Source organism: Musa acuminata, chromosome BXJ1-1 (assembly GCF_036884655.1).
Source record: "Musa acuminata AAA Group cultivar baxijiao chromosome BXJ1-1, Cavendish_Baxijiao_AAA, whole genome shotgun sequence".
NCBI classification, from domain to species: Eukaryota; Viridiplantae; Streptophyta; class Magnoliopsida; order Zingiberales; family Musaceae; genus Musa; species Musa acuminata.
Genome location: NC_088327.1, coordinates 3,900,001 through 3,917,013, shown reverse-complemented (window position 1 = coordinate 3,917,013; position 17,013 = coordinate 3,900,001). Strand labels below are relative to the sequence as shown.

The 17,013-nt window shown below is 37.4% G+C and overlaps 2 protein-coding genes across 3 annotated transcripts; both read left to right on the top strand.

The window, feature by feature from the left end:
- The first annotated feature begins 759 nt into the window (after nt 1-759).
- On the top strand, nt 760-9,864 carry LOC103988443 (probable RNA methyltransferase At5g51130). 2 transcript variants are annotated; one of them, XM_009406975.3, is made up of 9 exons: nt 761-1,032; nt 2,615-2,729; nt 3,029-3,076; nt 5,153-5,417; nt 5,580-5,667; nt 5,773-5,838; nt 8,489-8,557; nt 8,655-8,758; nt 9,198-9,864. In XM_009406975.3, exons 1-8 carry the CDS (start codon nt 826-828, stop codon nt 8,742-8,744), a joined length of 948 nt encoding a protein of 315 aa, XP_009405250.2. In that variant the 5' UTR covers nt 761-825; the 3' UTR covers nt 8,745-8,758; nt 9,198-9,864. The 2 variants fall into 2 exon arrangements, with proteins under 2 accessions (XP_064966022.1, XP_009405250.2); XM_065109950.1 differs by lacking the exon at nt 9,198-9,864 and having other exon boundaries at nt 760-1,032; nt 5,753-5,838.
- Nucleotides 9,865-10,330: 466 nt separating this feature from the next.
- LOC135612949 (uncharacterized) lies at nt 10,331-14,446 on the top strand. Its single transcript, XM_065109828.1, has 4 exons — nt 10,331-10,790; nt 11,290-11,734; nt 11,964-12,079; nt 13,757-14,446. The coding sequence occupies exons 1-4, from the start codon at nt 10,439-10,441 to the stop codon at nt 14,176-14,178; spliced, it is 1,335 nt and encodes a 444-aa protein (XP_064965900.1). The 5' UTR covers nt 10,331-10,438; the 3' UTR covers nt 14,179-14,446.
- Nucleotides 14,447-17,013: the final 2,567 nt, after the last annotated feature.

Below are 17,013 nucleotides of genomic sequence, written 5' to 3'. Positions count from 1 at the left end.
TACTCATTTTTTTATTAAGTAAAAAATATGTATTCACTTTTGAATAAATTAAGAATAAATTTATCACATAATATACTTTTAAAATATAGTTTTCCTTTATTATTTATTCAAATTATTTTTTAAATATATATTTAAAAAAATAAAATATCTAAATTAATTATCCCTTTAAATTTTAATAAATGAGGTTTCGTAAGATCAAATCAATATCTTATATGCTGACATACTATCCCATCCCAAAAATTAGACGGTCGTGATACTTAATATCGACTTGGTTCTAATATTGATTGACTTAATAGGATAATTGACCTATTAAATTCGTTGTGGCTGGTTGGACGATCATATGCGACTAAGGTCATGCGATCGCAGATGAGATAGATGTCTTTGCATCATTTGCCACTACAACAAGAATCAATTCTCCGAGCACTTGGTGGGTGATTCGACGAGGAGGTCCAATAATTAACACTCGAATTTGATCTTGCAGAGCATCTACAAATATTAATTTCCGGAAATATGGGGAGAATTAATGGATGAATATTCATTAAATATTTTCTTTTTATTCGATATCTGTCGACAACCTAACCTGTCTTCACTCGTTTTATTCCCATCGCTGTCACTGCCCAATGCGGGCCCCTTTTCTGGTATGGGTAAGGCTAGGGCTCTTACATGAACCGATTCTTTATGGGCCTATAGCCTGGTGGTTAAATGGGCCGTTTTAAGAATGTGGTGGCGGCGAGGGTTTAAATTGGCACTTCGCCGCTCGCCGACTCTTCAGCGTGCGTCCCCCTGACTACGGGAGGAGGAGGCGGAGAAGACGCCGAGCAACGGATGGCGGCAGCGGCAGAGGGACGAAAACAACAAGAGGCACGCGGCGTACGCAAGCGCAAGGATCCGCCTAGCCATGGCCAGACGATAGCAGCAGATGAAGAAGAGCAACGACAGCCGCAAGAACAACAAGAAGAAGGGCGGAAGCGGAGGAGGAAGCCGAAGACGTGCTTCGTCTACGGCAACTACAAGAGCTACTACGGCTATCGAGTAACTCTCTTCGCCCCTTTGCTTTCTGGCTTCTTGAACGGATGGGTTAAGATAGTAGCCTAAGGTTTGTAGGCGCGTCAGCGTCTCAGATGAGTAGCGAAGTATGTTCTGTAGTGTTTTTCTACTTTGGACGTGAACTTTTCAGGGTTTTGTCTGTCATTTCTAGTCAATAGGTTGATCGACGCTAATGATGAATCGTTATAGGTCTCTTATCGCGCTCATGCTTCAATGGCAGTAAAGAAACATTAGTATTGACGTCTCACTGTGTCAAAATGATGTGTGTATCTATGTAGGTCAAGAACAACATGTACTCTTGTGTAGATGGTGGTGCTGTGCCTAGCTATTAAATGGATATACATACATAAATACATAAACGCACAACAATAACAACGACCACAAGCCACAATGCCCTAACTATTTAGGGTATATATATGTATACATGTATGTAAAATGGTGGACACCTGCAAGTTGTCTACTTTTTGACACATAAGAAAAGGATTAAAAAAAATGAAATTCGGCACTTTTTTAGATGCATCACGAGCATTGCACTAACGGTGACTTGGTCCTTTTAATGACTCTTCCTTGGTGCCATTGGGTAGTAAATAGAGTATAAAAGAATGAGATTTGCAAGGAGAGCAATGGTGAACAGAAAAGGGTACAAAACTGTAAAGGGGATTCCACTATTGTAAAGAGGATGAGTTGTTTTTTTTACCTACCCCTTCTTTCCTCTTGTCATTCTTTTTCTCCACTTTCCATGAATACATTACTTATTCTTGCCATTTCTTTACCTACTACTGTGTTCTCAAAACTTCAACAGATATATGCTGCTGAAGGACTAATACATCAAAATTCCAGAAGAAAAAGGCCCCAATTGGGCCTATTGGCCTAGTGCTTTCATAGGTTTGTCAAGCCTAATGCTATATGGCTTACAATCAAAATCAGTTGTTTAAGCTGCTATGTGATATTAACGTGCTCCACATGGTACTTAGAGTCACAATTCATATGTCTTTTTAAGATTTCAGGTTCTCAAGGACTAGTAAAGTGCTAACCTTGGACAGAAGTATCATGCATTTTATGGTTCTACTTTGCACTTTGGCTTTGTGGTTCTACGGTGCCCTTCAGCTCAATGTGGCCACTGCTGCTCACATGTGAATTTAAACTTTTAGTAGGTATTTTATGAAGTTCTCAAATTAGTTTGTGGATGACATGGAGCACTATAATACCCGTGCAACCTTACATGATTTGACAAAAAAAAGTCTCTGTTTGCTGAAGCTGTATGAGCATTGTGCAGTTCATTGTCAGGGCTATGTCCTGCATTATCCGTTCCTTGCTGAACCTATATAAATCTGTTTGTTTCTTGCTTTTTCCAACACTTAGGTTTCTTTCATTCTTGTCCTCCACTCCTCTGCTTATATTGTGCTTCTATTTTATTTTTCTTTTGCAAATCATAATACTGGTTTAGTTTTCTGTGCCCACATTTTCGTGTTTGTTCCAGCATAGTGTCTGTTAGTCATAGCTATATGGCTGGTTACTTGATCAACTTTTGCATTTTGTCATTTAAGAACTGTTCATTCCAATGTAGATTGATCGCAATGTGAAGGAAGATCCTAGACTTGCTCTGTTTAAGAGAGAATGGTTTGAAGGCAAGGATTGCCTTGACATTGGCTGCAATGAGGGTCTAATAACTATTAGCATAGGTAATTAATTTCCTGCATATATTCAAATTTCTTGTAGTAAGTTGGTATTTTCATTTCTCTTCATTTAACTTATGTTTATTCCTTTCTTTTGGCTCTTAGATTTAGAGAGTGTACAGCTTCTTTACTTAAATGCTACAGAATGTATGGAATCAATTGATGTAATATCTCAAATCTCAAAATGAGACATCCTGTTGATTGTTAGTTTGGAATGAATGACATTTTTAAAAAGTTAAGGCAAATAAAACAAGTTCAATTATATATATTGTTGCTGATTCCTTTTTGTTGATTCTTTTTGGCAGCAAAGAAGTTCTTTTGCCAAAGCATTCTTGGCATAGATATTGATGCAGGTGAGAACATGCTTTTCTTTGTTCATAATGTTATTGTGGAATATTTTAGTCAACACATTCTAAGACTTAAGATATTTGTGCAAGTTAATGCTGAGCTTGTAAATTCTATATGACTGTAACTGAGATATCATGCTTTTGTAATTGCCTTTGACTGAAAGATTAGTGCAAATATAGACAATACTTTCTTTGTGCTAAACTCTAAGATGTGAAAGGGAACATCAGGATTTGATTGCTTCTCTATTTTGAATCTGTAATGCCACTTTATTGTTGGATAATCAAATTCCTTAACTTGATCATTCAGTTCATGATAGTTTTAAAATTAAAATTGTCCATAACATGAAACAACCCATCTCATATGTTGGAAATTTCATGTTAAAAAGTTTGTTATCATATAGAGAGAATAAGAAAGATCTAGCTCTACACTCAAGCAAAAGAGTATGAAGTGTAGGGCTAGACCAAATCTATTTAATGAGGGAGAACACATGAATGTGCTTGATAAGGTCCTCCTTCGACAATGAAGTTAGACTTCAGTTCAAGATAACAAAATAATCTGAGGTATACATTTAGATAAAAAAAATTGACAAAAATAGAGTGAGAGAGTTTATATACCTTTACCTATGAAGAAGTGTCTTTTTGTTGCATGAGATTTTGTAATGACTTGGATCTAACAGAAGATTGCTCATATTAGGTCATTGATGTTGTTGATCTGTTACTAGTTGTTTTAAGATATCATAGATGACATGACAGGTAGTCAAGCGTCATTGATTTTTTGGTTATAACAAAATTTGTTAGGCAGTTTCAACTCTGATGATGAAGTCTCAAGTTCTAGTGTAGTTCATGCATCACCATTTAGAAACCTGCTAATATCTCCACATTAATATAAAAAAACTGTATACTTCATGATTATTATTTGCAAAGCTGGATGCTTGAAAAAAATATTTCACACTTATCAAAGAAGTATTTTAAAAGTATTGTATCCTGCACGTCAGGGTTCAAAGCTCAGATATTAGACCTGTTTGGTCCTTGGCCAGACTGATATAAGTTCAATTTATATTGGCGTGTCAACGCACGGTATGCTGATACCTTGGTATCGAGAAGGTGGGAGGAGGAGAGGAGAAGAGTTGTACTAGGAGGCTGACGATGGCAGACAATAGGTAGATAGCCCGACAGTAGTAGCACGTGCAGAAAGTCTCATGTGCGAACTTGAGGAGGAGGAGACATACCATGAGGTCAACGGTAGTGGACGACAGGTAGGTGATTCGGCAGCAGGCAGACGACAACATGAGGCATGAGGAGAAAGCCTCAGGTACAAGGCTGCAAGCTAACAACCCTAGTCTGTTGCCTCTTAAAAAAGAAATGAACTGGAACTGATCAGGCAAAAACCCTGCTCCGCATCCTAGTTTAAGCCTGGACCAGTAAATACCGCCCAACCCCAAATACCACCCAATTTGTGTCGGTCCCGACAAAATTTGAAACCTTGCTACATGTATCTAATATGGATATGACAAGCAGTTCAAATTATTTCTGCATCATAACTTTCATTTGGCTTTAAGTTTTTTGGTAGATTTGGTGAGCACTATTTGAGTGGCGCTTCTTTGGAACTCACTCAATTTTGTCCCCAACATCTATGAGCCTTATGTAACAGCAGCTATGATTACAATCAATCTTTGTTCTACAAAATTAACTGTGATCAGCTTTAGCTTCTGCATTGTAATTTGATTTCATGCAGTATGTGATTGGTTATTCCATATTTAAGTATTATAAAGAAAAAAATGAAGTCTTACTAATAAAGTGTTTTTTTATTCCTACATAAATTTAATTTCAGTGCAGCTTCAAATTTGTCTTTGTTACCTCAAATTATGTAAATGCACTATTTCATGCTTATAAATTCTTAGATCTATCGTGGAGACATGTAAGGCCTTTTGGGTAGGAAACTTGTACTTTCTACAAATGTCAATTTTTATGTTGGAAAAACGAAATTGTCATATTCTAGCTCCTCCATTAATGCTTACTAGATCCTCTTTTGCTATGTCCATTTTGCTTCAATCATTTTCATCATTATGTTGTACCTAGCAGGTTTAGTTGAAACTGCTTATTGGAACTTGCGTAAGTCAGCTAGAATGAAACGTGGCAATTGTACATCCATGGAGGCTTCTAGAATACAGGATTCAGAATGTGTGAACCCTTTGAACACCAATGCTGATCCAGCTTCAAATGGGAAACCATCTAGTTCCCAAACCTCCCTTCCTGTAGATGAACTTTTAAAGAGAGTTTCTTTCCGGCATGAAAATTTTGTTGGGAGTTTGCGTGAATGCTCAGAGAAGTATGACACAGTTCTTTGGTAAGTTCTGTAACGACTAATTCAGCAATAGTATTATATTGCCTTATCATTTTTTTCAGGTTCTGCTTTTTTGCATGTTTTTCTTTTTCAATATTTGAAATTGGTTAGTTGATGAATTTTAGATGCTCTTGTGCAATCTGACCAGTTTGCTTCTACATGCAGTTTGAGCGTTGCAAAATGGGTCCATCTGAATTGGGGTGATGATGGATTGATCAATATGTTTGTCAAGATATGGAGACTTCTTCGTCCGGTATGTCTTTGATTATCTTGTTTCAGTATGCTTCTATAAAATGCATGTCTCTCATGTGTACCAGATAAATTGTTTATTGCTTTAGAAACTGTCATCGTCTTTTAGGGTGGGATCCTACTATTGGAAGCTCAGCCATGGTCTTCATACAAAAGAAATCAAAATGTATCTGCGGTATGATTTTTACTATTCTTCCCTACATCTCTTTCTTTTTATCTTTTTATTATTTGTAAAGTTTCTTTTTACATTGAGGTTTTTGGGTTTTCAAAGTAGAGTGGTAAGCATGTCTTTCAGTTATCTAGTTGTATAATTAAAAAAAAAAGTGTATGATTTCAGACATATGTTGGGATCATTCAATTATCTACTTAACCATCATGTTGCGACAGTTTGCTGACTGTGGTTATTTGTGTTGGGCTTGATCTGGTCCATCTCAGTGTGAGATATATATGAGTGGACAAGGAATGACAAACCTGCAACTGCGCCCAAATATTTACGAGCAGACAGGATTTATGAATCATTTGGAAAGGTGGCAGATTCTGAGAATGGGTATAAGAGCAGAGAAAAGAATAATTGAAGCAGTGATGTATCCCAGGAGGATGTCTTTATCCTGGTAAATGCACAAGGAAGATCTGAAAAATCACCATGCTCTTCTAGAGTACAGGTGTCATTCTTGGCCTGAATGTTGGGTCAAGCAACCCAATTTGTACCCAACCCATTTACTGTTTATCATGAATAAGATTCAGTCTGGACCATTCTTAATCTCCTTCCCTAAGAATGAGAAATATGTCTTTGGACCCATCAACTTGACCCGTTACAATCTTTTTGCTTATGGGTCAGTTATGGGTCATCAAATCTTGACCCATTGGCAGGTTTAGTAATGCTTTGGTCAGCCATACATGTCCTTTGACATTTCTAGTTCCATCTCAATCCAACAGGGCCTGACCTGACTAAATCTGATGCATAAACACATCTATATTAGGGTATATTTTTCTTTAATCTCATGAGTATTTTTACAGAAGGAATAGAGTTAAGTGGATTCCATGACATAAGAACTTTTTTAATTTTTGGTCATAGAGACAGTGAAGATATCATTAAACTGTATATGATGTTTGAGTTATGACAAGATTATGCAACTATAAATTATTGGCACCAGTGCCTGAAAATGTAGATTATCTGAGGCAAGTCAGGTTAGCATGATGGTGTAAGGAAAGTCTTACTTGATCTTCCAAATTTATACATGTAAGACAGAATCATAAACAGTTGATTACAGACTAGCTATGGAGTGAAAATAAAGTGTAAGAGTACTGGTAACGAAGAGCAAGATTAGAAGCTGGAAGAAAGGGAAACAGGAAATGAGATGGTAGATTGTCCCAGTGGCCACTGGAAGCAGTTATATCGTTGATCAAAATTCATATTACATTCTTCATGAAGCAAATCACCAACCTCTGTTATCTAAAGACTGACTTCCAATGACTCCAGAAATGTATCTATATTAATCACAATTGTATCTAGAACAATGAATTTAGTCTCAATCTTATCATATATTAGAATGCACAGATAATGCTGAAGCAATACTTTCTAGAAGGTTTGATTAAAAAAAGTTTCATTACTTTCTCAAATTGAGGGCATTGTGATTTGGATGAATGTCTTACCTAGTAAGTACTTTGGTGTCAGGATTGATTAACCAGTTATGCAGGCAAATCCTAAACTCATCATATTGACCTTTTTAAATAAATTAAAACTGTCTAAAAAATCCTAAAAATGGAACCATGACCAATTTGATCAAGTGAATTAAATCAAAATCTTCATCAACTTGGTCTAGTTGGAGTTAACAAGGAACAATACATGTGCAGTGATGCTTTGTTTCTTTGTTGCCCCATTGAGATTGGTCTCCAGCATCCTTGTCCATCCACAAATAAAGGTTCTTTCCTAAAGGTTGTTGCTTTCTACTGTTTGAGCTAGCATAGTAATGTTTCCCGACAGAAGTAAATTACTTTAGACATAACATATAATTTCATTATCTTGTTTGTTCCACAATAATTTGAGGTAAACATATTGGCTCGGCATTTATTGTTGCCTTTTCTTTTGTCAGCACAAACCAATTTCAATCCATGTAATTGTGATGAGCATATTATGTGTGTGGCATCCCCAGTCTCACATAGGAAGTTAGAGGATAATTGTGATTATATATAAAACTAGATGACTTTATTACTATTAGCTTTGGGCTTGAGCATTTTGGGTCGTGTGGCTCCAAGCTCACCAAGTTACTGAGTTGGTTCTCATATTAGGTTCAATCATTACATATGGTATCATAGTAGATCTTGTACTGGGTATGGTGAGAAGGTTCAAGTAGGAAAGATCTATTCTGTAAATGTGATTGGAGGCAATGGCATGACATTAGAAGTGTGATTGTATATAGAGCTAGACCTTGTATGTCAATTCTGGGTTTAGCTTTGACCTTGATGAGGACATCAAGTCTTAAGCGAGGGGGACTATGACATCCCAATTTATTTTGTATCAGAAGTGAGTTTAAGGATGTCATTGTATGTAGGGCTATATGAACCTTGTGATTTAGAACTCAGTCAAATTAAGGAGTTGATTTTTCCATCTACTGGGTCAATTTGGTTATCGGCTGGCACACATACTGACCTGGTTATTGAAATCATGCTTCTCATCAATGTTAAAGTTATTTTTGTAGTCTGATCAGTGTTGGTTGCATAACACACTTGCATTTCTTTGATATGGATGCATAATCATTGTTAATTTTCAGTTGAATACTAGTAGTTTGATTTTCATTTTGATGTTCTGCATGTTATATTTGCAGACTGCAAGGGCCCAATTCAAATCTATATGTTTAAGGCCACATAATTTCCGGGAATTACTTCTAGACAAGGTAAAGCCCATTACTTGAAATAGATTACTGGACATACCAATGTAGCCCTTTCTGTTTATTTTGTGAACTTTTTGTCTAATTTAGTTTGCTCTTGTAGGTTGGATTCAGATCGGCAGAGGTTATTACCGACAGTTTATCTGGTACAGTTGTTGGGTTTGACCGACCAGTTGTGATGTTTTGCAAGTGACTGGAGAAGGAAAGGTAGCTGTATGCAGTATGACGAACCTTATTTGGCTTTTTCATCTTATGATTAGTTTTTGTCATACGTCATGACTAACATTCTTCATTGTGTAAAATAACTGTACTTTGTTAGATGACGTGCCTATAGTTTGCATCCCTGTAAATCTCTCTCTGGACCGTATGATGGCCATTTATTAGTTGAGCAATGTATCTCGTGACCTCTTGCCAAAATGGAACCTTCTCTATATGAAACCAATGTTACCGAACAAAAGAATTATTGCATTAGAGACGCGCGTAAATTGTTCTACATAACATGCCAATTTCTGTTGGCAACTGCTAATACTTCATGCATGCTAATAGATGTGCCTGCTGCCTGCTTTGATCATAAGAAACATTTTCGTTTTCCTTGTTATTGTTTATTGGTCATAAATATTATATCTATACGCTTTCTTTGATGCAGGCAGTTGCAGTAAACAATATTTATTTTTTCCCAAGATGGATATATGACAAGTAATAGCAATCCTGCATCCTGAGACCAGATCAAATTTTGGTCAGGAAGGGCCTGAGCTACTGCTGGATCCACACTAAAGCATTCTTAGTCTTTTATATAAAAGCCGAGAGATATAGAGCATCCCTCCTAGTGACCTCTTGAAAAAGGAGAAGCTGCCATTGTTAAGGGAAAATATGCAGGATGGTGAGAAGTGTTGTACGTATCAACACTCCACAGGCTTAAGCATTGTTTAATCATACAAGGTTGTGAATTTTGAGGAGTTGGGAGGACAAATTTGATGGCCTGTTCTGGTTTTTCCTTCATGGCATCCATTTTTTTGACGAGAACTCAAGAGCAATATTTTATTCTTCAACAATATATATTAGAAACAACAGTTGCTACGCATATTTCAACAACAAATTGCAAGATTTTGCAAAAATTTCCTATTCCAACAATTCATGCTTGTAAGATTGTTGTAATGTCTGAGAATCTAGCAAGTGGTCTGTCTCAAAGTGCTAGATTTGTTTCTCCATGGTGACTGGTGAAAAGTACAGATATATTATCCTGATTGCATGTGATGTCATTGATCATATGCATGATATTTGTTCTAATTGGTATGCATACTCCAACTTGCGTGCATATATGCTCATGGTTGAACTGAAATGGGGCCATTTGGTGATCTTAGTGTTGCTGTTCATCTAGAACACAAAATCTAGGTTTTTGTTGGCACCAGATGCTTATGCCTCTTCCTATACTGATAATGTCAGTGATAAATACTATCGTATGTATACAATTATTTGTATGTCAGGTTAGTGTTTGATTAAACCATCCTCTGGTGTATCGATTTCATGGGGTTTAACCATCTTTGATTGGGAAACCAGAATGACTGAGGCATGGATGTATCAAACTGCTCCTTTAAGCTCTATATACATAATTTCCTCCATATTATCATAAATATAATTGTAATATATCCAATGATCTCATATATATATTTTGATGATTTATTAATATTGATAATATTTTTTCTACGGAGAACAGTGGTCGACACGTATACGTGTAATCGGCCAAAATAAAGAGATCGAGGACAAATTTGAGCTCGAATCTAACGCACGGTTATTGGTTTCATAACGACGAGGCAGGCGTCAGCGTTGCATACTACTTACTCTCTCTGGTTTTACTGTTGCGGGGATCGGTAAGAGAGAGAGGCGGCGATGAAGCTGGAGAGGGCGCTCTCGTCGCGCCGGTCTCCGCCGCACCCTGCTGACGATGAGGGCGACGGAGGCCCCTTCGACGACGAATCTAAAACCAAGAAGCACGCCTCCCTCGCCGGCCGGATCGTCAGTCTCATCCGCCTCTCGCGGTCTTCCTCCGGCCACTGCCCCGCCGCCCACGTCATCATCGTCATCGTCCTCCTCGTCCTCGCCACCGCCGCCGGACTACTGTTCTCCCGCGGCCGCCCTGTTGTCTGCGTCTCTCCTTATGACTCCGCCGCCCGCAACGCCCTCATCGGCGCTGACCTGGCCGGTCTCGCCTCCGATTTCGGATCCCTCGGTGTGCCCTGGTGTAAGCCCTTGATCACATTCAACTCCATTGCTTCGGTCCGTGGGAGAGGGGTTTGAGGGTTCCGTTCTTGATTATCTTTCCTTTTATATACCGCACAAGATCTTTTCTTTTTTGGAACTTTGGGTTTTTGTCACCGAAATTAAAAAAAAGTTTGGATATTTGAATGCTTACACTCAGATTCCTGCGATTTTATGATTGATAGATTGGAATTGTGAAACATCTTCATTTGTTTGGGGGGGGGTGGAAATTGGTTCTTGGTGGGTTTATCTTCTTAATCTCGATCAAATTAGTGTCCCATCACATCTTAAAAGCATGTGGATGTTTTGGCTGGAATTTTACCGACTTTGTTCGTTTCACATCTTCCCTAGTGAGTTTAGAATTGACATCAAAATGGGATTTTTATGGGTCAACTTCCTGGTTGCTCTTTTTGGCCTAGATAGCTCTTATATGAATGCGTAGAAAACCCACTTGACTTGCTTTATGTTTTGTTTGGCAAAAGGCAGATCGAAACGTGACACAACTGTAGAGTGGACACCGAAGGATCTGCTCAAGGGCTTGGAAGAGTTTGTTCCGATCTATGAGACCCGTCCGATCAAGAACAACATGTTCGGCATGGGATTTGACCACAGCTTCGGATTGTGGTTCATGGTGCGATGGCTTAAGCCAGATTTGATGATAGAAAGTGGTGCTTTCAAGGGGCATTCTACATGGGTCCTGCGGCAGGCTATGCCGGGCACACATATCATATCACTTTCACCCCGCCACCCAGAGAAGTACCTTAAGAAAGGGCCAGCTTATGTTGATGAGAATTGCACTTACTATGCTGGAAAGGATTTTGTTGACTTTGGAAGTGTTGACTGGGGCAGTGTGATGAGGAAACATGGGATTTCAGATCTCAGTCGGGTGCTTGTATTTTTTGATGATCACCAGAATCAGCTTAAGAGGTAATATTTAGTTCACAGTAATGGACTTTCCCATTCAGTTCACAGTAATATTAAACTTTACATTTTATTTTAGAGTTTTATGCATATTTTCTAATCCTGCTAGTTCCGTCTTATTGACCTTCAGAAGAGCATGAGGATCTTATTTGATTGTCTTCTTTTACGTTTGTTCCTCCTGCTACTTCACTAGAGTCTAACACAAGTTTGGACTTCTTTCTTATATTCTGTACAGAGTGAAACAGGCTTTACAAGCTGGATTTCAAAATCTCATTTTTGAGGATAATTATGACACTGGGACTGGAGACCACTATTCCTTGAGGCAGATATGTGATCAATACTACATAAGAGGTTCGTGTCTTGTGTTTGAATTTTTTGTACTTTTTCATACTTTCGTGTGAACTAATGCTGAAATGATAGATGAAATTGTTCTTATGATGTCTTATCTGAAGTGTGCTACAGAAGCTTTTGGTTACATGTATATTTACAAATAGTGTATTCACGGTTCTGATAAGTTTTATTGCCTATTTCTTGGTACTAATATATGAAGCTAATGTCCAGTAATTATAAGAATAAGAACATATTTTAGGGGAATGTTTCATGTGTTGGGCATTTCCTATAAGCTAAATGAAAGTGCAACTGTTCCTCATGCCACTTAATTTAATTATTCATGGTTTGAAAGTTGTCTCCAACATAACATCAACCCTCCAATTTCCTTTGATTGTACATTTTATCCACAACATCTTTTTAAATTTGCAAGTTCCTTGAGATCCTCTTCCATTGAAGGTCTGATTACTGGGAGGTCCCTCTTGCCTATCCTTGATATTGTATATCATGTTTTTTCTCCACGTAGTTTGCTAATAAGGAAGTTGCTTTATACAAACCATATATCCATCGTATTTGTCTTATTTTATTTCACAGCAAAAGGCTCTTGCACAGCTTATTTACCTAGTAGTTCCATTTCTGTACTTCTTTGCACATAGAAAACCTTGCAAATTACAAATTTATGCTAAATATATAGCTAGCTAATTCTTCCATGATGTCATGGAAGCGTTGATGTTTCAAACAAGCTTGAATTGATGCACATCAAAGCAATCTACTCATTCGGTGGCATGGAACAATCGGTCATTGGACTTCCTATTGAGACTCTAGGATCTTTATTTCTAGGAAATATTATAATATTACCCCTTTGTGATGTGAGAGACTAGGGTTCGAGACATGGAAACAATGTCTCTGTACATAGAGGAAAGGTTGCATATATTAACCCTTCATGACCTGTATTGGCGGTAGCCTTGTACACTGTCTGTCCCTTCTTTATGTTATACCTTGATTTAGTTTCATATTAAAGTGAAAAGATTCTTATGTCTAAATGGATCTACTACCATATATATTGGCTTTGAAGTATCATCTGGTTCAATAGTTAGTTTTTTGATGAGTTGTAGGCAAGGAAATGCAATAACCGGACCCCAAAATAGATTGATCTATTAACTTGATAAACTTGCTAAGCTTCGACCATGTCTTAAAATGCATAACTCTAAGCTAGTGATGGTACTCACATAGTACCTGTTCAGCGAATTTTCACCAATGACGTTATTAAGTATATTGATATGTATTTGCATATATGAATACATACATGTATTGCATGCATGTCTGTGTATATGTTGTGTCTTCTTCCTTTCTATATTTCCTATTAACAGCTATGTTGAATTAAGCTTTTTGCATGGTAGTGGCTTGTGCTAAATCTCAATTTCAAACCAAGTTTTTGTATATCGATTCATTTTAGGAGTCTTTTGCTTCTTTTTCACTTTCTCCGATTTGTGGAATTTTTCTTTGAAGGAGACATGTTCTTTCGATGCATCATAGTAAAAGATCTGCATCTTTTCTATTACTCTGTGCTATTTTAACTCAATCCTTTACGATGAAAGGGGTTATGCTTATCATTGTGTTCCTCCACTGTATGTTTTTTCTATGTTAAAATTACTTGGACAAATTTTTACTGCTAACAAGAATAATCATTGTTTATTGTAGGTGGTGGACATAGCTGTTTTAGAGATAGCGATGAAGCAAGGATAAGGATGAAAAGAAAAATGTTTTGGGAGAAAGCTGTTGACATAGATGAGCTATGTGGTAAAGGAGGAGCATGGTGGGGTGTTCGAGGATTTATGCGTGACAATTTTAACCATAGCAATAATGCAATGTCATATAAAGAACATTTCCAGAACAGCAGAATTCTCGAGTCTGTATTGGACGTATACTGGGAACTCCCACCAGTTGCTGGTCCATCTCTGACTCATCAAACCAGATACGATCCTGCCCGCACACTGCAACCAATTGTGGAAGATGGTAGATTTGGTTTATTTCAAAGGCTTGGCCTAACACGGCTTGAAGCCTCATTGTTCAACGGATACACACAAATGGTATACGTTCAAGTATCAGTCTCCACCTCTTAAGCATGTCATAGGACTTAGCAAGCTGTATTTTTCTGGTTTCCATGTTTGAAGTACATGGAATTTTTGGCCATTTTGATCTAGTAGTTCTCTTAGTTTCAGTTTATGCATCTATAGTGCAGAACCTGTACATTCTTCAGTATTTCATTTTCAGGGTTTACATCCGATAATAGTGACTCAAGTATTTTGCCTTGTAGGGTTACCTTTTTTGTCCCCACTTAAACTACTCATTATCTATGATAAAAGATTGATCATTCTGAGACACATGAAACACATTTGGATCATTTCATGCCCAGAAAATTATTTTACCAAGCACTGTGTGATTTGTCTTACTTCTTTCTGTTGGCAATGCAAGTCATGCCCAGAAAATTATTTTACCAAGCACTGTGTGATTTGTCTTCTTGCTGTTGGCAATGCAAATCATGCCCAGAAACTTTTGTCCCTTCTTTTAAACTGTTATATTAATGTCACTTTATACTCTGTTACTGCTTTATCTGCCATGACATTCGGAGAAGCTTTGAAGCATGCCGGTCCGGACCAGCTGATCCAATCAGTAAAACTTGAGCGGTCCGATTCACTGATTAGATCTTTGGAGCCTCAGAAAGACTAAACTTTCTTACTCTTTTGCTTATTATTTTTTTCAATATCGTATTTGTTTCTTTCTGATCCCTTACAATGTTGAGACAGATTAGTGGTTAATACACTATTATTGTAATGATGAAAGAGTCTTGTATGCCATTTAATATAATGAACATAAATTATTTTTTTGAAAAAATAATAATTATATTTTTCTTCTATTGCTTAATTCTTTTTTCCCATGTTTATGTCATCTTGTTTTCAAGATATTTTTTTCTTCCTCTCTTGTTCCCATGATGATCTCATGAGTTTTTTAGATTTATCTTGACACTTTACATACAATTTATTCCTATAAAATTTTCTTGCTTATTTATAAAAAAATATTTTATAATATTTGTTAACATATTTTAAATATAATATAATATAATATATTATATTATTATGTTATTATATTATTATTTTTAAAAAATTATCCAACATATTTACTGCTTTAATCAATGTCTTAATTATTAGGATCGAGTTGGCACTAATAGGGGAGGGGGTGAATTAGTGTAGCGGTAAAAACTACGTCATTCAAAAATCTTTCGTTTCGATTAAACCTATTTCAAAAAGATATTAACTTGAATGCGTAAAGGAGCATAGTAAAAACAATAAGAAGGTAAATCAGTTTGCAATAAAGGTAAATTGCTCAAAAGAAATGCAAATCGATTTTATAGTTTCCTCTTTACTTGAGGCTACTGCCTTTCACTACCGATCTTCCTTCAATGGGCGAAGACCAAATGCTCTTTTACAACTCAATTCTCCTTTTGACAAGTTCAGGAGAGAACCTTTATAACCCTCTTTCACTCCTCTCTTAAACAAGTCTAACACGTAGAGTTTACGAGGAGTTCACATAAGATTACAACAGCATTTTCTTTTCTTTTTACTCTCAATTCCTTGTGTAAGTTAACCAGGGATGAGAGGGGTATTTATAGGCTTCAAGTGGATTCAAACTTAGAGTCTAAAAGTGTCCCATCCCGGGTTTTCCGGGTCTTAGCGGTACCATCGCTTGTAGCACTGACACTCGGTGGTATCACCGCCCAGTCTAGCGGTACCACCGCTTGACACCCTGCCACTGGGTGGTACCACCGCCTGACAGTCTCTCGAAGACTGTGTATGGGCGGTACCACTACCTGACACAGTCTTGGAGACTATGCCACGACGGTGCCATCTGTTGGGTTACTATTTGGGCCTTTCACTTGGCCCAACACAGCCCAAATTTGGGACCAATTGACCCCTAATTGAGTTGGCCCAATTCTAACCCTATGTGCTAACTACAAATTTTAAGACATACACTAAACTAAATAAGTCCAACAAGTTTAGGTTTCTTTCGGTGATCTTCCGACAAACTTTCGACGATCTCCCGACAATGTTCTAGCGGACTCTCGGCAAGTTCCTGGACTTCACGACGATCTTCTTGACGAGTTCCGACGAGCTTCTTTGGCAAGCTCCTAGACTTCTCGGTCAATTCAGGCAGAACTTCCAACGAACATCCAGACTTCCGACGAACTCTCAAACTCCAAACGAAATCTTATTTTTGACTCCGGGACTTCATTTTGCTTTATACCTTAATCTTTATCGAAGTTAATCCTGCACACTTAAAACCTACTTCGATCTATATAATTATTATAAAGCTTGAATCAAGTGTTGTCCGACATATCATTGGTTCATCGACTTTTCATCCGATTCTTCGGCGCATCATCCTCTCTTGCGGCCTATTGCTCAATTGACCAGTTGGCCTCCACAACTCCGATTCCCTTGGTGCAATTTTCGCTCTTCTTGGTCCAATGCCTGAATCCATGGCCCGAAGCCTTCTGTTGATACATCGATCAATCCTTCGACACGACGTCCAATCTTCTGACATTTTTCTCCAACCAAATATGATTCTTTTTGCTTTAATTATCTCTCCTTGATCCAATCTTCCTGCGTCACTCAAAACACAGATCAAATCATAAACACTATCAATTGATTTCATCATCAAAATATGATATTCTAACATTAATGACCCAACAAGTAGGATAACTATCTCATAACTATGCCTTTGAAGTAATATAACATATCAGAAGTTAACTATTATGTCTCTAACAGACTAATATATATGAATTGAAACAGAGAAGTACAAGAGCATGGTAAAATTACAATCAATGTGCACTCAAAACCACCATAACAAATAATATGTGATAGACAGAAAGAATGTTTCATGTTCTACAAACCCCTCACTGA

Excerpts from the sequence above, each read along its gene's own strand:
- LOC103988443 (XM_009406975.3), top strand. The coding sequence starts at position 826 with ATGGCGGCAGCGGCAGAGGGACGAAAACAACAAGAGGCACGCGGCGTA. Across the intron at positions 1,033-2,614 it reads AGAGCTACTACGGCTATCGA|ATTGATCGCAATGTGAAGGA; the intron begins GTAACTCTCTTC and ends ATTCCAATGTAG. Across the intron at positions 5,418-5,579 it reads AAGTATGACACAGTTCTTTG|TTTGAGCGTTGCAAAATGGG; the intron begins GTAAGTTCTGTA and ends TTCTACATGCAG.
- LOC135612949 (XM_065109828.1), top strand. The coding sequence starts at position 10,439 with ATGAAGCTGGAGAGGGCGCTCTCGTCGCGCCGGTCTCCGCCGCACCCT. Across the intron at positions 10,791-11,289 it reads ATCCCTCGGTGTGCCCTGGT|GCAGATCGAAACGTGACACA; the intron begins GTAAGCCCTTGA and ends GTTTGGCAAAAG. Across the intron at positions 11,735-11,963 it reads CACCAGAATCAGCTTAAGAG|AGTGAAACAGGCTTTACAAG; the intron begins GTAATATTTAGT and ends TATTCTGTACAG.